The following is a 24,724-nucleotide window of genomic DNA, read 5'->3' as shown; positions in this document are numbered from 1 at the left end:
TACTAAAACTCTTCTGTTGCTTCATTTGTATTGAATAAGAAAAGGTGGTTAATCTGAAGGATCTCTGTAATTCTTTCTATCTCTGAAAATTCTGTGATTCTAAGTGCCTGGTATTATGCCAAGCATAATAGCTGACAGCAAAAGAAGCTTTCTTAAGGACTCATTGTAAGTTGTTTAAATGTATATTTCACCAACTAATAGATGACTTACTAAATTTCAAGTGAGTTCCTAAGTCTAGAACCCCTATGCCCAAGGACAAGAATAAACATAATAACATTAAGTGTTTTCTGTAGGAATGGCATTGTCTGTGAAACCAGCCTTCCCTTCTCTGGAAGAAGGGAATATTTTTGCAGCTGTGAAGTGTGCAACTTTTCCTATGTGACAGTGTTTTGTTGTGCTGACTGACTAGGAAAAAGAAAAGTTAGGAGAGTGTGAAAAGAGAAAAAAATGAAAGGCTCTGGAATTTTTAACAGTTTTTAAATCCTCTTCACTTATCACCCAGCAATTGGAACAAGAGAGACGTGAACTAAGACGATTTGAGAACCAAGAAGGGGAGTGGGAAGGACGCGAGGCCAAGCTGGAGAATGATGTGAAAGAGCTTCAGGATGAGTTGGAGAGGCAGCAAGTTCATCTACGGGAAGTAGATGGAGAAAAAACACAGGCTGTCCAGGAATTATCAGAACAGAACCAAAGGTTATTGGCTCAATTCAGTAGGGTGAGTTACAAGTTAAGAGTTTATGGAATAAAATAATAAAAGTTGAAACAGCTTTTGTGTAATGTCAACCATTTATATGGTAAGAGTAGTTCTGATTTTTGTTGCCTTGGGTATTGATATCAACAAATGAAGTATTTTTCACCTGTAAGAATTTCAGCTGTGGTGAAATAGGCGTGAGGAGAAAAGATCGTGCCTGTCATTAGCCAGCTGTGAGACTTTGGCAATCACTTAACTTGGCAGTTTTCTCATTTTTAAAATGTGTTTGCTTAATGATTTGATGTTCCTTATAGCTCTAAAAGTCTATGATTCTTTTACCTAGAGAAAATCTGTTTCTGGTAAAGCTATGTTAATGCATTTAGTTCAAATGTTAAACAGTGCCATCTTTAAACTGAAAAGCTTGGGGAAAATTTCTAGAGCAAATGATTTTCATTGACTTTACATTTGTGAATGTACATTTCATATTATTTAAATATGAAAGGAGGCGTGTATCTGTGTTTAAAATTTGTTCTCTTTATTTCCACATTAAGTAAAAGTTCCTTTTTGTACCTTTATAAGGTGGTGTCATGGAAGTAATAATTAATTAACCAAAGTCAAGACTAAAATCATTGCAAAGAAGGTGTTTGAGGGGTGGATAGGTGGAAATCTAATTTAAATACAGAACAAACCTTTTAACAAATGCAGGAATGTTGTTAATAATGCCCTGGTCTCCAAACCCACCTACTTTTGAAAATTAAGAGCTGGATTTATTATTGTACCTCAGTCTTTCTCATGTGTTGAAAATGAGTTCAGTTACCAGAGGAAAAAAAGAACTGCTCTGATCTCATCCCTAAGCACTAACATTCTCATGAGAGCACTGCCCTTGTCTGCATGGTTAGGTCTCTGGGGAAGGCTTAGCTAGAGCAGCATATGAGGTTACTTCGCTAGTTTGTGTCATAGTTGCTTCCCATGGGCACCCTGAGACTGGTCAAAACCTTCATGCCTCACAAGGAAGTGCAAAGTAAATGCTACCACTAGAGAAAGGGAGAGGAAGAAGGAGAGGTACAGAGGAGAGGATGAACAAGGAGTCCTGGGGGAGATGGGGAAGGGGAGGGGGGACCTAATAATTTGGAAAATAACTAGTTGCAGGAACTATCAGAATGTATGTGAAGGTGAGAATTCAGGTGGTAGGTGGAGCTAAAGATCTTGCCTGCAGGTTTCTCAGCTAGGGAATCAAATCACCATTTGATAGGCTGGAAAGGAGGAGCTGGACAGTTCTTCAAGAAGTCATTACAGGGCCAACTCAGTAGCCTTTCTGACTCGGTTCTAAAACCTCTTTCATGGACTTCCCTGGCGGTCCAGTGGTTAAGACTCCGCACTTCCACTGCAGGGGGCACGGGTTTGCTCCCTGGTCGGGGAACTAAGGTCCTGGATGCCGTGTGGTTTGGCCAAAAAAATAAAGAATAAGACCTTTTTCAGCAACTGGGAAGGGACTCTCTATTCTTGTAAGATTTTGTAGGTTTTTGAGTCTTCATTCATCATTCATGAAAGATTAACCAGATAGGCCTGGCCAGATTGATTTATTTGTTCAAAAACATTTATTTAATACTTACTCTGAACAAGTGTTTCTTATGGAGACATGAAAGGAATACAACAAAGCAGAACAATTTAAGAGGAAATTATTCCTGGGAGCTAAGTTCATGTTACAAAATAATGTGAGCAGAAGCCAACTCAACTCTGCTTTCTGATCTGGTGAAACACAGGTGGCCGAGAGAGATAAAGGGAGAAAGCAAATATTAGCGTGACATAGAGAGAGCACTCTGATCTCTTTACCACTCTGTGATGGAAGTAGTGGTATTTATCCTTTATTTGACAGATGAGGAAACTGAGCATCAGAGGGGTTTTTTTATAGTTTTTTAAAATATTTTTATTGCAGTATAGTTGACTTACAATGTTGTATTAGTTTCAGGTTTACAGAAAAGTGAATCAGATATATATAGATATAGATATAGATATAGATATATAGATATATATATATCCGCACACACACACACACACACACACACACATCCATTCTTTTCCAGATTCTTCTCTCATATAGGTTATTACAGAAAATTGAGTAGAGTTCCCTGTGCTATATAGTAGGTCCTTATTAGTTATCTCTTTTATATATAGTAATGTGTATATGTTACTCCCAACCCAATCTCCTAATTTATCACTTACCCCAACATTCCCCCTTTGGTAATCCTAAATTTGATTTTGAGATCTGTGAGTCTGATTCTGTTTTGTAAGTAAGTTCATTTGTATCATTTTTCTAATCAGATTCCACATATAAGTGATATTTGTCTTTCTCTGTCTGACTTACTTCACTTAGTATCATAATCTCTAGGTCCATCCTTGTAAACATCAGAAGTTTAGTGACATTGCCCAAGGCTTTGCACTGGTTACAGGTTAATCACTGGTTTCAAGAGTGGTTTTTGTATATTTTCAAGGAGAGGTAGTCAGAAACAAAAACCTCACATGTATTTCCATCTCACTGGCTTGTTTTGTAGTTGATATTTGCTGGAAGTTATTGTTTTGGATGCCCTTTAATTTCAGAGTCACTGAGTAAAATGAATCCAAAGGTTTGGGGTCTACTTTTAGCAGTTTGTTATATCAGGGGTGTGCTGCAAAGATTGAGAAGGATTTGTTGAGAGGCTCACTTCAGCTAGAAGAGAAAAGGGGCTTTTGGGCTTCCCTGGTGGCGCAGTGGTTGAGAATCTGCCTACTAATGCAGAGGACACGGGTTCGAGCCCTGGTCTGGGAAGATCCCACATGCCGCGGAGCAACTAGGCCCGTGAGCCACAACTACTGAGCCTGCGCGTCTGGAGCCTGTGCTCCGCAACAAGAGAGGCCGCGATAGTGAGAGGCCCGCGCACCTCGATGAAGAGTGGCCCTCGCTTGCCACAGCTAGAGAAAGCCCTCGCACAGAAACAAAGACCCAACACAGCCATAAATAAATAAATAAATTTAAAAATAATAATAATAACAAATGTTCCAGTACAATTGGTGTCTTTTGAAAAAAAAAAGGGGGGGGGGCTTTTGCATATAGGAGCTCTCTTCTGTGAAGACAGCATTTCTAGCTTTTTCCAGTTGGGTACTCTTGCTAATTAGTAGGTTAAACACATTAGGGTGGTAATTGCTTGTTCCTTCAGCATATGGGTGTTTTTATTGGTAGATTCATGTCTTGATTATTTGAGTCTCTTCTTAATTATTTACCCATAGAGAGCCATGCCTGATTCAGGAGTCTTCAGGTTGGTTCTGTTAGTTACAACTGTATCATGTTCTGATTATCTTTTGCAAAAGAGGAGAGCCTGAGGTTCTAGCATATTAGGTCTAAATTTGTTGGGGGCGGGGTGGTTTGCAAGGCCCAATATTCAGATGAATCACTGTGGGAGTAGATCTTCTTAATGCTGCTAGATTTAATACAATGGCAGTGGGCTTTTTTTTTTTTCTTAATTGACATCTGGATTCCCTTGGTCCCTGTAGGCAGCTTAACATATTGCATTGGAGTGATGAAAACAGAGTTAAATGAGCTGCCCCTGCATGGTGTGAGGTGAGGCCTCTAAGTTTTGTACCTGCCAGGTGGATTGCAGGTGGTAATAAGGTTGGAGTTTACTGGCACAGAAAAAAAAATTAGCTGCAAATTCTATACTCTTTTGTTACCTAAGCTGGCTGACCCATAGTTCTGGCCCCTGAATATTGTTGCCTTGAAAAATAAAGTATCTGTATTCAGTGAGTAAAGGTAGTCAGCAGAAAAGCCTGTAATGTTTTGACTCTGATAGCGTCTTCTTCATTGCTCTTCATTGGCGTCCAGGACAATGATCCAATGCTATCATACAATTTTTAGAACTGAAAAAGAACTTCTAGTCTAGCTGGACTAGACTAGAAAATGTTGGTAAAATGTTTGCTTTTCACAGATTCTGCAAATTTGATTGTGTTTTAAAAACATTTGTCACGCTTTGAAGAACGATTACCAAAAAACATATCATGTGCTCTCTTGAGATGAACGCCACATTAAACAGGTGAAAGACCATTGGTGCCTCAGGTTGTGCTGCCAGCTTACACTGCTTTCTCCTTACCTAAATAGTATGATGCTGTTGTAACATGAGCTGCGTAAAAACTGGTAGCATTTGTAACTACTTCACTAGGTGAATTAAAAAATTTGTGTTCAATACTTTAAAATCAAAGCTAAATCCACAAATACATCAATACTGAGTAAAGCTACTGCTATCATCGTTGTCCTCCAATTTCAAATTGTTTTTAGAAGGCCTAATTATTTTTAATGAGTTTATCAATCTTAATACAGTTAAACTTATAAGGTATTCAATATTAATAAAAGATAACCTGTACCTGTTTATTGAGGCTTCTTATAAGGTTATAAATGGAAAAGTATATGGGGTGGGAAAAACCCCACCTGACATAACTTGGAAAGCCATGGTTTAGATCAGTGGTTCTCAAACTATGGTCTGAGGAGCCGTAGGTCTCCAAGCAGTGCCTCAGAATAGTTACAAGGTAGTACAATTCAGTTATTTTCAGCAGATTCATAGAATTGTGCCACCATCACTGTGAACCAGTTTTAGAACATTTCCCTACCCCCGTCCCCCCACCCCGCCCCCGCCAACTGTTCCCCCATGACCTTTGCAGTCAGTTTTTACTCCCACCCCTACCCACACCCTCAGCCCCAGGGCAACACTGATCTGCTTTTGATCTGTATTGATTTACCTTTCCTGGATATTTTGTATAAATAGAATCAGACAACAGGTAGTTTTTTGTGTCTGGCTTCTTTAGCATAATGTTTGTGAGGTTCACTTACATCGTAGCACATATGAATAGTTCCTTTTTATTGCTGAATAGTATTCCCTTGTGTGCATATAGTGTATTGTGTTTATCCGTTCACCGGTTGATGGACATTTGGATTATTTCCAGTTTTTGACTATTATGAATAGTGCTGCTATGCACATGAACTTGATTCATGTACAAGTCTTTGTGTGGACATTTGTTTCATTTCTCTTGAGTGGAATTGCTATCTGGTATGTCTCTGTGTAACTTTTTAAGAAACTGCCAAACTGCTTTTCACAGAACATTGTATCATTTTACATCTCCTCGAGCAATGTCTGAGAGTTCCAATTTCAACAAAAAGAGGACCCTTTTTTAATATTAAAAAAATACTATATACTCTCACATGATAATAGATGTCATTTTAGTATCTGCAGGTTAATAAAAAGAATAAAAATGACAGGGAATTAGTAATACTCCTGGAAGGATTTATATTCTGTAATCACAACAGCATTTAATGACTTGATGTATTTAGTCTACACGCAGTGCTTTCTGTGCACTTTTATAGCAATTCAGTGTCCCCCAAGGATCATGGTTGGGAGCTACTGGTCCAAATGACTTGTTTAGAAATAAATGTAAGCTATCTTTTTATCCATCTTCTGTAAAATAGAGACCTGCCTCATAAAGTTGTTTAGAAACTAAAGCATTTGGCCCATACTAGGTGCTCAATTAGTGACAGCTATTACTACTAGGGATTAGTGTGACTTAATAGAGTATAAACTTTGGAGCCATACAGGTGAAAATTCTAACTTTCCTGAGCCAGGCTAAATTAATAACAGTCTCTTCTTTACTCAGACTGCCTTGGAACAGAGACTGTATGGATTCTTGGAAACACCTCTTTCTATACTTATTCCTTGCTGACTTCAAAATGCTGTTTGTATCTATCCATTTCATTTGGTTTCATCTTTTTGGGTTTGGAAGCTTCTCCTCCCCACCCTCAAATTATCAAAGCTGCTTAGCAAAAGTTGTTCCTGTATTCTAAAGCTGTAGTTCTCATCCCTGATTGCACATAAGAATCACCTGGGTAGCTTTTGCACTGAATACTGATTCCTGGGTCCCATCCCCAGAGATTCTCATTTAATTGCTCTGGGATGTGATCTGCACATCAGGATATTTCTTTAATAAAGCAGGTGATTATAATATGTGGCCAAGGATGAGAATTACTATTCTAATATGAAACCAGGATTTGTGACAGCTGTTCTTGCCAACTTGAGTATCAGCAGCCAGTGTTACAAATATCTTAATTCCTTCATCAGTAAAGGTGTTAAGCAAAATAGAGTCTCTGGGATAGCCTGTCAGAATGACACCAAGCCACTGGAGGAACCTCTCACGTAAGGCTTTCTTCCACCTAAGTGGCACAGTCAGTGTCTGAAAGGAGGTTCTGTGGAATGAAAGCGAAAACTTTAAGCCATGTTGAAGTCAGGGCATGTTTCATCCATCATCACTCCTTGTAGGAGGCAATGTGGCATAGTGAGATGGATTCAGGTTTTGGCACTAGATGAATCTGGGTTTATTTTGGTTCTGTTGATTACTAGCTGTGTTGCTTGAGATTCAGAGTTTGCAACTGCACATTTTTCTCATGTGGAAAAAAATAGGGATTATTAAAAACACAACCAGAATCATACTATACACCTTACAGGGTTGTTAGCATTGTGGACTATATAGTTCTTAGCATACTTCCTGGCTTAGTAAATAGCAGTTGTATTGTATATACTACTCCTACTCATGCTAAAGACTGTCATTGACTCATTTGTATCTCCAGTGCCAGTCACAGTGCCCTAATGCTCAGAAGGCTGTAAAATTTGATGATATAGAAAACAGAAAATTTGATTTCTTTTTTTAAATCAGTTACTCATAGGAAAATAATTAACAGAGCTGTGGCGTTATAAAATTAGTGCTCAGCAAGTAAGTGTTGCTACACATTATTTTAATGGCAATATCCCTTCATTTTTGTTTAATGAGATTCATGGTCAAAGTCATGCAGTGTCATACACCCCAGGGACAAAAATAGTAGCACCTCAGTATTTAGCAAGACATGCTTTAGTAGCTATAGCAAGTGTGATAAAAAACAAAAGAATGGGCATGAGGGACAGCTGTAAAGAATAGTCACGCAAGAAGTCAACATCAGAAAAATCAAGAGTCAAAAATGTTAGGATAGATAGACAAGCCAGAATCAGAACATATAAGACAAGTGCAGTTCATCATGTATTTTTTTTCCTAGCTTTGTCTGCAGAGGGCCTAGAAGCAATGACATACTAATAGTAATAAGTACCCCTAATGCACAGATTTTACTTCCTAAATATCACTCCCAACTAAAAGGAACCAGGACTCCTAGAAGAAATGACTAATTCTAAGTCTAGAGTAGGAACTTAACAGGCTGAGCCTGAGACATCATCTTGTGCTAGAAGCAAGAAATTCAAATAAAACCACAAAAAACCCTGAGTTGCCGAAGTGGTCTTGAGAAAAAAGAGCAAAGCTGGAGGTATCACCCTCCAAGACTTCAGACTATACTACAAAGCTACAGTAATCAAAACAGCATGGTACTGGCGCAAAAACAGATGCATAGATCAATGGTACAGAACAGAGAGCCTAGGAATAAACCCAGGCACCATGGGTCAATTAATCTACAACAAAGGAGGCAAGAATATACAATGGGAGAAAGTTTCTTCAATAAGTGGTGCTGGGGACTTCCCTGGTGGCACAGTGGTTAAGAATCCGCCTGCCTACGCAGGGGACACGGGTTCAATCCCTGGTCCAGGAAGATCCCACATGCCGCAGAGCAACTAAGCCCGTGCGCCACAACTACTGAGCCTGTGCTCTAGAGCCTGCAAGCCACAACTACTGAGCCCTCATGCCACAACTACTGAAGCCCAAGTGCCTACAGCCTGTGCTCTGCAACAAGAGAAGCCACCACAATGAGAAGCACGCCCACCGCAACGAAGAGTAGCCCCCGCTTGCCGCAACTAGAGAAAGCCCACGTGCAGCAACAAAGACCCAATGCAGCCAAAAATAAATTAAAAAATAAATTTAAAAATAAATAAGTGGGGCTTCCCTGGTGGCCCAGTGGTTGAGAATCTGCCTGCTAATGCAGGGGACACGGGTTCGAGCCCTGGTCTGGGAAGATCCCACATGCCACGGAGCAGCTGGGCCCGTGAGCCACAACTACTGAGCCTGCGCGTCTGGAGCCTGTGCCCCGCAACGGAAGGGGCCGCGATAGTGAAAGGCCCGCGCACCGTGATGAAGAGCGGCCCCCGCACCGCGATGAAGAGTGGCCCCCACTTGCCGTAACTAGAGAAAGCCCTAGCACGAACCGAAGACCCAACACAGCCAAAAATAAATAAATAAATAAATAAAGTAGCTATAAAATTAAAAAAAAAATAAAAAAAAAAAAAAAAATAAGTGGTGTTGGGAAAACTGGACAGCTATGTGTAAAACAGAGAGATTAGAACATTTTCTCACACCATATACAAAAACAAACCCCAAATAGATAAAGACCTAAATGTAAGACCTAGAGCCATAAAATTCCTAGAAGAGAACATAGGCAAAACATTCTTTGACATAAATTGTGACAGTATATTTTAGGATCTGTCTCATAAGGCAAAAGAAACAAAAGCAAAAATAAACAAAGGGACCTAATTAAACTTAAAAGCTTCTGCACAGCAAAGGAAACCACTGACAAAATGAAAAGACAATCTCCTGAACAGGAGAAAATATTTGCAAACGATATTGGGAACTTCTGCTTCCAGCCAAGCTAGAGTAACAGAGGCCAGATTACCTTCCTACTTAAAAAAACAGAGAGACTATATGAAACAATAGTTTTCAAGACACTGGGCATCAAGCAATGAAGGACAGTGATCCCTGAGGGATGACAAACAAAAGAGGTGAGCCCTGCAATTGACCCATGTTGCCTTGAGTTTCCAGGCTCTGGCATCAGGAGTAGGAAGTGAAGCAGAGCCCAGTAGACTCCCTGAGTTGACATGGAGCTGTGAGTCTAGGGAGAACAGTGCAACTGCAGTTCATGGGACAAAGTATCAGAAAGAAGAGATACATGGAGAGAACTGCAGAGATCTACAGAAGTTCTCCCTTGAATAATCAGCAGAGACTGACCAGCACAAGCATGTGAGCAAACTAGTCAAGACTGGGAATTTGAAGAAATTAGAAGCAATGATGTCCAGTGCTCACACAGTGATAGGAACAGGCACTGTTACTACCAGTCAGACAGGAAAATTTCATGCTTCATTAGGCACTGGGTGGATTACTCAGGAAGGTCTTGCTTTCATAGTAGAAAATAATTAGCTTTAGACTGAGCACTGCTCTGGACCTGCCTGACAAATCTTAAAAGCAACATTCAGGGCTTCCCTGGTGGCGCAGTGGTTGAGAATCTGCCTGCTAATGCAGGGGACATGGGTTCGAGCCCTGGTCTGGGAAGATCCCACATGCCGCGGAGCAACTAGGTCCGTGAGCCACAACTACTGAGCCTGCGCGTCTGGAGCCTGTGCTCCGCGACAAGAGAGGCCACGATAGTGAGAGGCCCGTGCACCGCGATGAAGAGTGGCCCCCGCTTGCCGCAACTAGAGAAAGCCCTAGCACAGAAACGAAGACCCAACATAGCAATCAAGCAATCAATAAAATAAAAAAATCTTAAAAAAAAAAAAAAAAAGCAAGATTCAAAAGGATCAAACCATGTCCAAGTAACTTAACTGTTTCCCAGAACAAAGCTCAAAAAGAGTTACAGGGGGGAAAAAACAGTTTTAGGAATTCAAATATATCCAACACCTTATAAGGTAAAATTTACAATGTCTGGCATCCAATCAAAGATTATCAGGATAGAGAGAGACAAGAAAACATGATCCACAAGCAGAAAAATCAATCCATTGAAACTGACCCAAAGTTGACACACACTAGAATTAGCAGAGAAGGACATTAAGGGAGTGATTATAACTTGTATTCTGTATGTTCAGAAGTTACATAGAGACTTGGAATATATAAAATAGATCCAAATAAAGCTTCTGGAAATGAAAACTACAATGTCTGAGATGAAAAATACACTGGCAGGATTAATTGCTGATTAGACATCGCAGGGGAAAAGATTAGGGAATTTGAAAACAGTAGTAGAAATTATCTACATCGAAACACGAAAAGAGCATCAGTTAGCTGTAGGACAACTTCAAGTGGCCTAATACATGTGTAATTGGATTACCAAAAGAGAGGGGAGTATGGAAAAAAATATTTGAAGAAGTAATGGCTGAAAATTATCCAAACTTGCTGGAAAGTATAAACCCACAGATCTGAGAAACTTAAGTCTTTCTTCTTCTTCTTCTTTTTTTTCTTTATACAGCAGGTTCTTATTAGTCATCAGTTTTATACACATCAGTGTATACATGTCAATCCCAATCGCCCAATTCATCACACCACCACCCCCAGCCCCCCGTGGCTTTCCCCCCTTGGTGTCCATACGTTTGTTCTCTACATCTGTGTCTCAATTTCTGCCCTGCAAACTGGTTCATCTGTACCATTTTTCTAGGTTCCACATATATGCTTTAATACACGATATTTGTTTTGCTGTTTCTGACTTACTTCACTCTGTATGACAGTCTCTAGGTCCATCCACGTCTCTACAAATGACCCAGTTTCATTCACTTTTATGGCTGAGTAATATTCCATTGTATATATGTACCACATCTTCTTTATCCATTCATCTGTCGATGGGTATTTAGGTTGCTTCCATGACCTGGCTATTATAAATAGTGCTGCAGTGAACATTGGGGTGCATGTGTCTTTTTGAATTGTGGTTTTCTCAGGGTATATGCCCAGTAGTGGGATTGCTGGATCATATGGTAATTCTATTTTTAGTTTTCTAAGGAACCTCCATACTGTTCTGCATAGTGGCTGTATCAGTTTACATTGCCACCAACAGTGCAAGAGTGTTCCCTTTTCTCCACACCCTCTCCAGCATTTGTTGTTTGTAGATTTTCTGATGAAGCCCATTCTAACTGGTGTGAGGTGATACCTCATTGTAGTTTTGATTTGCATTTCTCTGATAATTAGCCATGTTGAGCAGCTTTTCATGTGCTTCTTGGCCATCTGTATGTCTTCTTTGGAGAAATGTCTATTTAGGTCTTCTGCCCATTTTTGGATTGGGTTGTTTTTTTTTTTAATATCAAGCTGCATAAGCTGTTTATATATTTTGGAGATGAATCCTTTGTCCATTGATTCATTTGCAAATATTTTCTCCCATTCTGAGGGTTGTCTTTTCGTCCTGTTTATGGTTTCCTTTGCTGTGCAAAAGCTTTTAAGTTTCATTAGGTCCCATTTGTTTATTTTTGTTTTTATTTCCATTACTCTAGGAGGTGGATCAAAAAAGATCTTGCTGTGATTTATGTCAAAGAGAGTTCTTCCTATGTTCTCCTCTAAGAGTTTTATAGTGTCCAGTGTTACATTTAGGTTTCGAATCCATTTTGAGTTTATTTTTGTGTATGGTGTTAGGGAGTGTTCTAATTTCATTCTTTTACATGTAGCTGTCCAGTTTTCCCAGCACCACTTATTGAAGAGACTGTCTTGTCTCCATTGTATATCCTTGCCTCCTTTGTCATAGATTAGTTGACCATAGGTGCGTGGGTTTATCTCTGGGCTTTCTATCTTGTTCCATTGATCTATGTTTCTGTTTTTGTGCCAGTACCATATCGTCTTGATTACTGTAGCTTTGTAATATAGTCTGAAGTCAGGGAGTCTGATTCCTCCAGCTCCGTTTTTTTCCCCTCAAGACTGCTTTGCTATTCGTGGTCTTTTGTGTCTCCATACAAATATTAAGATTTTTTTTGTCCTAGTTCTGTAAAAAATGCCATTGGTAATTTGATAGGGATTGCATTGAATCTGTAGATTGCTTTGGGTAGTGTAGTCATTTTCACAATATTGATTCTTCCAATCCAAGAACATGGTATATCTCTCCATCTGTTGGTATCATCTTTAATTTCTTTCAACAGTGTCTTATAGTTTTCTGCATACAGGTCTTTTGTCTCCCTAGGTAGGTTTATTCCTAGGTATTTTATTCTTTTTGTTGCAGTGGTAAATGGGAGTGTTTCCTTAATTTCTCTTTCAGATTTTTCATCGTTAGTGTGTAGGAATGCAAGAGATTTCTGTGCATTAATTTTGTATCCTGCAACTTTACCAAATTCATTGATTAGCTCTAGTAGTTTTCTGGTGGCATCTTTAGGATTCTCTGTGTATAGTATCATGTCATCTGCAAACAGTGACAGTTTTACTTCTTCTTTTCCAATTTGTATTCCTTTTATTTCTTTTTCTTCTCTGATTGCCACTGCTAGGACTTCCAAAATGATGTTGAATAATAGCGGTGAGAGTGGACATCCTTGTCTTGTTCCTGATCTTGGAGGAAATGCTTTCAGTTTTTCACCATTGAGAATGATGTTTGCTCTGGGTTTGTCATATATGGCCTTTATTATGTTGAGGTAGGTTCCCTCTATGCCCACTTTCTGCAGAGTTTTTATCATAAATGGGTGTTGAATTTTGTCAAAAGCTTTTTCTGCATCTATTGAGATGATCATATGGTTTTTATTCTTCAATTTGTTAATATGGTGTATCACATTGATTGATTTGCATATACTGAAGAATCCTTGCATCCCTGGGATAAATCCCACTTGATCATGGTGTATGATCCTTTTAATGTGTTGTTGGATTCTGTTTGCTAGTATTTTGTTGAGGATTTTTGCATCTATATTCATCAGTGATATTGGTCTGTAATTTTCTTTTTTTGTAGTGTCTTTATCTGGTTTTGGTATCAGGGTGATGGTGGCCTCATAGAATGAGTTTGGGAGTGTTCCTTCCTCTGCAATTTTTTGGAAGAGTTTGAGAAGGATGGGTGTTAGCTCTTCTCTAAATGTTTGATAGAATTCATCTGTGAAGCCATCTGGTCCTGGACTTTTGTTTGTTGGAAGATTTTTTTAAAAAATAAATTTATTTATTTAATTTATTTATTTATGGCTGCACTGGGTCTTTGTTGTGGTGTGTGGGCTTTGTGCGTGGGCTTTTCTTGTTGCAGAACACGGGCTCTAGGCACGCAGGCTTCAGTAGTTGTGGCACACGGGCTCAGTAGTTGTGGCTCGTGGGCTCTAGAGCGCAGGCTCAGTAGTCATGGTGCACGGGCTTAGTTGCTCCGCGGCATGTGGGATCTTCCTGGACCAGGGCTCGAACCCGTGTCCCCTGCATTGGCAGGTGGATTCTTAACCACTGTGCCACCAGGGAAGCCCCTGTTGGAAGATTTTTAATCACAGTTTCAATTTCATTACTTGTGATTGGTCTGTTCATATTTTCTATTTCTTCCTGGTACAGTCTTGGAAGGTAATACCTTTCTAAGAATTTGTCCATTTCTTCCAGAATTCGTCCATTTCTTTCTTTTATTGGCATAGAGTTGCTTGTAGTAGTCTCTTAGGATGCTTTGTATTTCTGCGGTGTCTGTTGTAACTTCTCCTTTTTCACTTCTAATTTTATTGATTTGAGTCCTCTCCCTCTTTTTCTTGATGAGTCTGGCTAATGGTTTATCAATTTTGTTTATCTTCTCAAATAACCAGCTTTTAGTTTTATTGATCTTTGCTATTTTCTTTGTTTCTATTTCATTTATTTCAGCTCTGATCTTTATGATTTCTTTCCTTCTGCTAACTTTGGGTTTTGTTTCTTCTTCTTTCTCTAGTGCCTTTAGGTGTAAGGTTAGATTATTTATTTGAGATTTTTCTTGTTTCTTGAGATAGGCTTGTATAGCTATAAACTTCCCTCTTAGAACTGCTTTTGCTGCATCCCATAGGTTTTGGATTGTCATGTTTTCATAGTCATTTGTCTCTAGGTATTTTTTGATTTCCTCTTTGATTTCTTCAGTGATCTCTGGGTTATTTAGTAACGTAGTGTTTAGCCTCCATGTGTTTGTGTTTTACGTTTTTTCCCCTGTAATTCATTTCTAATCTCATAGCGTTGTGGTCAGAAAAGATGCTTGATATGATTTCAGTTTTCTTAAATTTACCGAGGCTTGATTTGTGACCCAAGATGTGATCTATCCTGGGGAATGTTCCGTGCGCACTTGAGAAGAAAGTGTAATCTGCTGTTCTTGGATGGAATGTCCTATAAATATCAATTAAATCTATCTGGTCTATTGTGTCATTTAAAGCTTCTGTTTCCTTATTTATTTTCATTTTGGATGATCTGTCCATTGGTGTAAGTGAGGTGTTAAAGTCCCCTACTATTATTGTGTTACTGTTGATTTCCTCTTTTATAGCTGTTAGCAGTTGCCTTATGTATTGAGGTGCTCCTAAATTGGGTGCATATATATTTATAATTGTTATATCTTCTTCTTGGATTGATCCCTTGATCATTATGTAGTGTCCTTCTTTGTCTCTCGTAATAGTCTTTATTTTAAAGTCTATTTTGTCTGATATAAGAATTGCTACTCCAGCTTTCTTTTGATTTCCATTTGCATGGAATATCTTTTTCCATCCCCTCACTTTCAGTCTGTATGTGTCCCTAGGTCTGAAGTGGGTCTCTTGTAGACAGCATATATATGGGTCTTGTTTTTGTATCCATTCAGCAAGCCTGTGTCTTTTGGTTGGAGCATTTAATCCATTCATGTTTAAGGTAATTATCGATATGTATGTTCCTGTGACCATTTTCTTAATTGTTTTGGGTTTGTTTTTGTAGGTCCTTTTCTTCTCTTGTGTTTCCCACTTAGAGAAGTTCCTTTAGCATTTGTTGTAGAGCTGGTTTGGTGGTGCTGAATTCTCTTAGCTTTTGCTTGTCTGTAAAGCTTTTGATTTCTCCATCGAATCTGAATGAGATCCTTGCTGGGTAGAGTAATCTTGGTTGTAGGTTCTTCCCTTTCATCACTTTAAATATATTGTGTCACTCCCTTCTGGCTTGTAGAGTTTCTGCTGAGAAATCAGCTGTTAACCTTATGGGAGTTCCCTTGTATGTTATTTGTCGTTTTTCCCTTGCTGCTTTCAATAATTTTTCTTTGTCTTTAATTTTTGCCGATTTGATTACTATGTGTCTCAGTGTGTTTCTCCTTGGGTTTATCCTGTATGGGACTCGCTGCGCTTCCTGGGCTTGGGTGGCTATTTCCTTTCCCATATTAGGGAAGTTTTTGACTATAATCTCTTCAGATATTTTCTTGGGTCCTTTCTCTCTCTCCTCCTTCTGGGACCCCTATACTGCGAATGTTGTTGTGTTTAATGTTGTCCCAGAGGTCTCTTAGGCTGTGTTCATTTCTTTTCATTTTTTTTCTTTATTCTGTTCTGCAGCAGTGAATTCCACCATTCTGTCTTCCAGGTCACTTATCTGTTCTTCTGCCTCAGTTATTCTGCTATTGATTCCTTCTAGTGTAGTTTTCATTTCAGTTATTGTATTGTTCATCTCTGTTTGTTTGTTCTTTAATTCTTCTAGGTCTTTGTTAAACATTTCTTGCATCTTCTCGATCTTTGCCTCCATTCTTTTTCCGAGGTCCTGGATCATCTTCACTATCATTAATCTGAATTCTTTTCCTGGAAGGTTGCCTATCTCCACTTCACTTAGTTGTTTTTCTGGGGTTTTATCTTGTTCCTTCATCTGGTACATAGTCCTCTGCCTTTTCACTTTGTCTATCTTTCTGTGAATGTGGTTTTCATTCCACAGGCTGCAGGATGATAGTTCTTCTTGCTTCTGCTGTCTTCCCTCTGGTGGATGAGGCTATCTAAGAGGCTTGTGCAGGTTTCCTGATGGGAGGGACTGGTGGTGGGTAGAGCTGGGTGTTGCTCTGGTGGGCAGAGCTCAGTAAAACTTTAATCCGCTTGACTACTGATGGGTGGGGCTGGGTTCCCTCCCTGTTGGTTGTTTGGCCTGAGGCAACCCAACACTGGAGCCTACCTGGGCTCTTTGGTGGGGCTAATGGCCGACTCTGGGAGGGCTCATGCCAAGGAGTACTTCCCAGAACTTCTGCTGCCAGTGCCCTTGTCCCTGTGGTGAGCCACAGCCACCCCCCGCCTCTGCAGGCGACCCTCCAACCCTAGCAGGTAGGTCTGGTTCAGTCTCCCCTGGGGTCACTGCTCCTTCCCCTGGGTCCTGATGCACACACTACTTTGTGTGTGCCCTCCAAGAGTGGAGTCTCTGTTCCCCCCAGTCCTGTCGAAGTCCTGCAGTCAAATCCCACTAGCCTTCAAAGTCTGATTCTCTAGGAATTCCTCCTCCCGTTGCTGAACCCCCAGGTAGGGAAGCCTGACGTGGGGCTCAGAACCTTCACTCCAGTGGGTGGACTTCTGTGGTATAAGTGTTCTCCAGTTTGTGAGTCACCCACCCAGCAGTTATGGGATTTGATTTTGCTGTGATTGCGCCCCTCCTACCGTCTCATTGTGGCTTCTCCTTTGTCTTTGGATGTGGGGTATCTTTTTTGGTGAGTTCCAGTGTCTTCCTGTCGACGATTGTCCAGCAGCTAGTTGTGATTCTGGTGTTCTCACAAGAGGGAGTGAGAGAACGTCCTTCTACTCCGCCATCTTTGTTCAGGCTCCAAGTCTTTCTTCTTTAAAATGAACATGACGTTAAGCTTTCTCTAGGACGGGGCACTGGTGCTAGTGGGACGTTGTAGGAGAAAGAAGCTCTCTTGCTGTTTCTGGTGCAGGTTGGGGGTCAGAGGTGTGGGTGTGAGGACATCTGGTGGAGCCTTCCACAGCATGGTCTTTTTGCAGTGTTTGCACCCTTGTCCTTCTTCAGCTCTTTGCACATGTAAACTAGAACCTCCATGTGATGCTGTGCTCTGAAATCTTCCTGCCCCCACCAACACTCAGACTCCCTGCTGCAGGTCATTGGTTGCTAATTATATCCTCCCCACCTGCACTTCACAGGGTAGCTTATTATTTGCCTGAGAACTCCAGACCACCTCTGGCCCAGCCAAACTAGCAAACTTCCCTGCTCTCCAGTGCCAATACCATACTATTTTGATTACTATAGCTTTGTAGTAGAGTTTGAAATCAGGGAGTGTACTGCCTCCACCTTTGTTCTTTATCAAGATTGCTGTGGCATTTTGGGGTCTTTTGTGGTTCTATACAAATTTTAGGATTGTTTGTTCTGCTTCTGTGAAAAATGCCATTGGAATTTTGATAGAGATTGCATTGAATCTGTAGATTGCTTTGAGTAGTATGGACATTTAAACAGTATAATTCTTCCAGTCCACGATTATGAAATATCTTTCTGTTTATTTGTGTCTTCATCAGTTTCTTTCATTAATATCTTATAGTTTTCAATGTACAGGTTTTTCACCTCCTTGGTTAAATTTATTCCTAGCTATTTTAGTCTTTTTTATGTAATCGTAAATGGGATTGTTAAATTTCTCTTTCTGATAATTCATTATTAGTGTATAGAAATGCAACAGATTTTTGTATATTGATTTTATATCCTTCAATTTTACAGAACTAGTTTATTCTAATAGTTTTTTGGTGGAGTCTTTAGGGTTTTCTATATATAATATCATGTCATCTGCAAATAGTGACAGTACAACCGCCTTCTTCCAGAGGAACCACTATCCAGACTTTTATGGTAATCATTCCCTTCTTTTGCTGTCTAGTGAGTTTTACTTGCTAAGTCTGTATCTGTAAATAATACTGTTTTTTTGGCCTGTTTTGGAATTTTGCATCAATGGAATCATACAGTGTGAATTATTTTGTGTCTGACTTCTTTTGCTTAACATTTTGTTTTTATAGTTCATCCATGTTGATACTTGTAGCTTAGGTAATTCATTTGCTTTGGTGTATTGTATTCCATTGTGTGAGTATATAACTTACCTATTTTTCTGGTAATGGTTGTTTATAGGTTTTAGCTGTTAACAAATCAGGCTGTTATAAACAATCTTGGACATATATTCTGACAGACCTGAACACACATTTCTGTAGGATATACACATAGGGGATTGCTAGGTACATAAAGCTTTGACAGCTTCTCTGATGATTATTCCTAAAGATAGATTCCTAGCAGTAAAATGAATGGATCAGAAGGTCTAAGCATGGAAGATGATTCAGGACTTCTATGAATTTACTCCATAATCAGCAGCATAGCCTTTATTCTAGTTTAATTTTTCTACAGTGTAAACTAGCTACACGTTGTTCAGTGTGGGAACAAACTATAGAATCAGTAAGCAATTTCCTTGTTTTTTTCTAAAGTTCATCTGGAAATGTATTTCTTTCATGCTGCCTAATACCTAGTCATGTGGGTTTATATAGTGATTATGGCTGATTGGCTGGAAAGCTTAGAAATGTTGAATCTCCTTGTATAGAAGTATCAATTAAACATGATCAAATTAATAAATAAAGACATTGATTCAGTATGCTTTATTTGAAGATTCACTTTCCAGAACTTAAATTCTGTCAACTGAATGTTTTAAAATATGTGCTTCTATGTTGTTGTTTTCACTTTAGCAAATGTGAAATCTGTTTGTTCATTTACCTGTTTCATGTCCTTCCTTGAATGCAGGGCTGCATCCTAATCAATGCCTAAAATCTTGCCTTGCCTGTGGTGGATGTTCAGTAACTGTGTGTTGAAACAGTATTGGATTACATTATTTGAAATTGTTGCCTTTTTGCTTTTCCTTAGTATGTTAGGTGTATTAATGAATGATCATTTTGACTTACACAGCACCTTCTTTTCCACCTAGGAGCTCTGAGGTGACAGGTTATTTGGATTCTTTTTGATTTGGTATAATTATTCTAACATTTAAATGAAGCTCTGTCTGAATGTGCCCAAATTTTCATTTCTGTCTTTTTAAGCTTCCCTGCTCCCGAGAATTTTCAGGCTTATAAGACTGCAGTTAATTAATAATCTCCATCATTGCATCCCAGATAGCCATGGGAGTTGACAGAAAGGAAGCAGAAACAAGTTTAAATAGAATAGCGCTTAGCAGTGAGATAACACTGTATATCTGAAATCCTTGGCAGACATTAATCAATTTTCCAACACACTGGAGAAGTAGGAAATGGGTTTCTATTATGTATTTAATGGCTGAGAATGTTAGATGTGTTTTTAATCTCTTAACTCTTCCTGAGAAGTGGACATTCACTTGGAAACAACTTACTTTGTTTAAAATCATAAAGACATTTTTTGTTTCCAGGCTTACATAATAAATTTCTATTTTTTTAATCTGAATTTTTTAAGAGACTCATCCCTTGACCTTTCATTTTTCTCAGAAGGAGGCAACTGAGTCAGCTTCAAAATTTATGGGTTTTATTTTCACGAAGCCAACACACTAGACAGTTTCCAGAAGTAGTAAGTGCCTCTTGCTCCCTCACCATCCTTGGAGAAACAAAAAAATAGAACAGATGCCAACTCAGAACACAAAGTAACATCTAATTGCCCCTGAAGGGTGGTCTGGCCATGGGTAGAGTTAGTTTGTCCCATGTGTTTGAAGCTTGAGGAGACAGAGGCCAGATTGCTTACATGAATTGCTTATGTTCACCCAGTTAGGAATGGAGTCCGGTGACAGGTTATCCCTGTCCCAATATTTTTTAGTTGTTAATCCTTTTTTTCATTGAGACACATGTTTAGTTTGCCCAGAGGGCTAGCTCTAACTATAATACAATACCCTTTCTCTTCTAGTCAAGAAAATATAGTGAGTGAACATTTTGAGTTTGTTACATTGAAATTTTTTGAAGAAATGAAATATTTATTAATACTTCATTACTTTATTAGTAATAACAAATGACTTGCCAGCATATCTGTATCTCACAACTGATCATGACCAAACAGTATGTTCATAGTTAAAGCTTTACATAAGATTTAATTAATTTTTTCCAAAATAGTAAATGGCCATTGTTGTGTCTTTCAGTACATTTGATTTCTTAAACAAAAACAAAACAAACAAAAAACCCAGCAGTCTCTGCCTCCCTGTCTGCTTACATCAAGTATAGTTCTTTTTATTTTTTTCACAGTTGGTTTTCTTTAAGTCATGTTTTTTTCAATTGATTGCCTGTTGTGAGCCAAGCCCTTTCTGAATCCTGGAGAAGTGGCAGAAGGCGAGCCACCCTTTCCTCCAGGAGCCTACAGTCAAACACCTGTGATTGCTTTGAGGAAACATTTAACTTATTGTACTGGGAAAGTAACTTAACCTCTCCAAAGTTCAGTTTCCTCATCTAAATAGTGGGTTCATAATACCTGCCTAACAGGTATCATTATGAGGACTTCAGGAAATAATTCACGTGACAGCACTTAGCACTGGTGCCTGGTGCAGGGTAGGCACTCAGGGACTGTTCATTCAGTTTGCATCTGGAGAGCCATGCAAGGCACTATCATTAGATAATTAAATTATGATATGAAGCCCATTTTAAAAATATGAATTGAGAGATAGAAGCAGGAACTGAGAGCTAGGGTTTATTAGGAAAGGCTCTGTGGAGGATGTAGGGTTTAAAGAGGCTCAGAACTTAGATGATGAAGCTGTAGGTATTATCAGGGTAAAGAATGGATCGCCTCTGATTTGGAGGAAGAGTTTGAGCTCCACTACTTAAGTGTCACCAGCTTTTTATCCCCACATAGTATCTGTATTGCTTCCCCAGTGACTTAACAGAAAATAATTCTGTAGCCAGTGGTAAAACCCTATGGGGCTAATCCTTGTTAGCATTACTGCTATTTCCATGGCAACCATCAGATGATATATAATCTTAGTGAGGCAAGATGTGAGAAGTATTTTCATCAACAAATGCCCAAATTTACTGGTAGAATGTCCCATGGGAGATTACCCGATCACTTAGCTGCTGTCTCCAAAATCTAAACCCTGCTCTTTCACATTTCTGTGTTTGAATATGTAGTGGGAGATATTTTTTGAGAAAAAAAGTCTTGGACATAACCAATAAGGTAAATTTGAGAGGGGAAAGTCTTTATATCTCATTTATAGATATTTTTGTGACTATTGATAACAGTTTTGTGACTACTGATAAGTAATTAGGTACAAAGGTAAAATTGGCTTGACTCATCTTTTGTCAGTTTTACTCAAATGAAAGGAAAGATTTAAAAATACAATTCTTAATATTTAAAAATAAAATATTCCTGCTGAAAACTGAACTCATTCTGTAATACGGGGGATTTTATAGAATTTGTTTCATTCTCTGTGACATTTTAGGAATATGTTACAGACAACCGTAAGTTGAAAATGAGTGAATATATACATGTTTTCCCTGTATTCAACAAATTTGTCTACTATGTGCCTGGCATAGTTTTGAGTACTGGGGTTATAGTGACAAACGAAACAAAGGCCCTGCCCTTTTAGAACTGACATCAGGGGCAAAGAGAGAAGCAATAACTCAATTAACAAAGAGCTAAGTGTCAAGTGTGATAAGTGCTCTAGATTAAAATTAAACAGGGAGGTAATAGAGATTGACACATGTAGGGGTCGGGTGAACAAAGGAGGCCTCTCTGATGAGATGACATTTGGGAAGAGACCTGAGTGAGTGAGGGAACAGGCCTTGCGAATATCTAAGGGAAGAGTGTTCCAGGCAGCGGGATAGCAAATGCACGCATGGTGATGAAGAGTATGCTCGACAGGGCTGAGGACAGCCGGGAGGCCAGGAGGAGTGGAACAGAGAGAACCCAGTGGATAAAAGAGCAGGTCAGAGGTGAGGGCGGGTGGGGGCAGGCATCCTGTAGATTAGCTATCAAGGCTATAATCCGTGAAAGGACTTGGTTATATTTTATTCTGAGTAAGATGGAAAACTTCTGGATGGTTTAGAGCAGTGACACGATATGTCTTGGGTTTTTAAAGGATTGCTCTGCTGCTTGGAGAGTAGGCTCTAGGAGGACAAGGCTGGAAGCAGGGAGACCACTTAGGTGATGACTTACTGCAGTCAGTAGTCTAGGTGAGCGATGTTGCTGCCTGGACCTAGGGTGGGAGAGTGGGGACAGAGAGTAGCAGTAGGATGCTGGATGTTTCTTTTGCTCAATAAATACTCATAGAGCTTATTACATATGCCAGACACTGTTCTAGCAACTTTATAAATATCAACTCATTCCTGCTCATAACAACCCTCTGAGGTAAACTTCAAAGGTACATACAGCCCACAGGATTTGTAGATGGATTGGATGTGGGTAGAAGAGGGAAAAGGAGGAGTCTAGGATAATTCCTTTGTGTGGCCCTAAAATTCCTAAGAATGGAGTTGCCATCTCCTGAAAAAGGAAAGATGCAGGAGAAGCATGTTTGGGTGGAGGCCCAGAATCAGAAGTTCGGTTTTCATACGCGTTGAGTTTGAGATGCACAGCAGCTATCCAACTGGACGTGTTGAGTAGGCAGTTAGAGGAGCCTGAAGTCAGGGAAGAGGTCAGGGCTGGAGATAAATTACAAAAGCGGTCTGAAAGCATTCAGGAAGAAGTGCCCACTGGAGATCTGGTTGTTGCTGGTAAGCCTAACCAGAGGTAGGTGTGAGGAGTCTTTTCCCGTGGGTGTGGTTGTAGAGTGGCATTTTCATTGGCTTTCAGATCAGACCTGCATTTGAATACTAGCTCTATCATTTACTGATTAAATGACCTCAACTATGTGACTTAATCTCATTTAGCTTCACTTTCTTCATCCTTAAAACATGTTAACAGGACATATCCCATAGCATTGTTAAGATAAAATGAAATAACATTATGTTACCTACAGCAGTGCTTGGACATGGAAAGTGCTTAATAAATATTCATTATCTTCCTTTTCCTCAGATTTGGTTTGTTGCATTCGACCCATACTAACAAAACATGAGCTTCTCTTCCAGGATAAAATAAATCTGAATTTAAAGCCTACTCCCACATATACTTTCGGGGGTGCCTACTTAATGACAAGCTCCAGAAAGGATTTCATTCAAATCTATTTCCTGTCAAACAGTAATGACCTTATAAAAGAAGGGACTTTTGTGAGGTTTATAGAAGGGACAGGGGAAGAAGTTGTGGGTTCTGAGTATTAAAATATTCCACACGCAAAAGCAGAGTGAAGGTATAGGTAGGAGCACCAAGCAGCAAATCCGAAGATCAGTCATGGGTAATTTACATGAAAACATAAGTAAATCCACCTGAGTCATGGTGATGACCTATAGGAGAAAACAGTGCCCCTTCCTAGTGATGGGCTATTTAAATCAAAGGGAATTATCTTATTAATTACCTGATGATCCTGCTGGAAATTTGCTAAAGGGACACTCCTGGGGTTAAACTTAATCCCACTTCTATTTTCTACAATCTTAGCTTGAGAATCAGTACTCACTTAAGGTGTTCAGATTTTATCTCATACAAATGTTTACATTTATGCACCTACAATGTGCTGTGTACATTTTTAGGCAAATGATTCCTGTCCTTAGGTCCTTCACAGTGTACAAGAGAAAACAGACATGTAAACAAATAAACAGAACAGACTATGTGGTAAACAAACAAAATAGAGTATATGATACTCAAAATAGAGTATTACTACAGGACTGCAAATAATGTAGTCATTTTACCCTAGGAGATTATAAAAGCAGTATAGTGGTCACCTCTGTACTGGGCTGTTAAGGTTAAGAATTTATCAGGTAAAAATTTTCAGGGAAAGATATTCCAAAAAAGGAGCACACCATAAGCAAAATCATAGAGTCATGTTCAGGGAAAACAGAAAAAGGCATAATAGTTTGTTTTTAAGGTGGTGGGAAGAAGAAAGTGACCACCAGTTTGGAAAGCAATTTTTCCTTAACCCTTCTTCAGCTCCAAACAGGAATATTTGAACTTTCTAACCTTCTTTTAAGGTCTTGATGAGTCCCCTGGTGAGCTATATGACCAAAAGAAATTAAAAGCATTAAAAATACTAGAATTTTCTTTCTTTATTAGGATTAGACATGACAATTATTTTCTGAGGGAATCCTGAGTGTGTCCCTAGGACACCATTTGTCTTCCTGTGAAGGACTCCTAAGTGTTTACTTACCCCAGCCCATTCCCATCATTGACCTAAATTAAAATTTGTTAAGGAGAATGTCATTTCCGCCTTAGCCTTCCTGTTTGTTATGAAAAGGTTCTCAGTTTTCTTTTCCAAGTATCTCCATGTAATCTTTTGAAAGCATAAACATTTTCTGGGAAGTCTGCAGTGTTCATGGTATTTTCAACCCTGAGGGAACAGGGAGGCCTGTTCCAAGACAGACATGTTCTTGCAGACAATGCAGT

The 24,724-nt window shown here is 39.3% G+C and overlaps 1 protein-coding gene across 1 annotated transcript in view; it reads left to right on the top strand.

The window, feature by feature from the left end:
- The window catches only part of LOC118880039 (BICD family-like cargo adapter 1), a 51,577-nt gene that overhangs the window by 7,378 nt on the left and 19,475 nt on the right, over positions 1-24,724 (top strand). Inside the window, exon 3 of the mRNA XM_036823397.1 lies at positions 503-715. Coding sequence (XP_036679292.1) covers positions 503-715 — 213 coding nt within the window. The remainder of the gene's footprint in view (positions 1-502; positions 716-24,724) is intronic.

Source organism: Balaenoptera musculus, chromosome 14, assembly GCF_009873245.2.
Source record: "Balaenoptera musculus isolate JJ_BM4_2016_0621 chromosome 14, mBalMus1.pri.v3, whole genome shotgun sequence".
NCBI classification, from domain to species: Eukaryota; Metazoa; Chordata; class Mammalia; order Artiodactyla; family Balaenopteridae; genus Balaenoptera; species Balaenoptera musculus.
The sequence above is the reverse complement of the archived record's forward strand: the minus strand, read 5'-3'. Positions and strand labels throughout refer to the sequence as shown.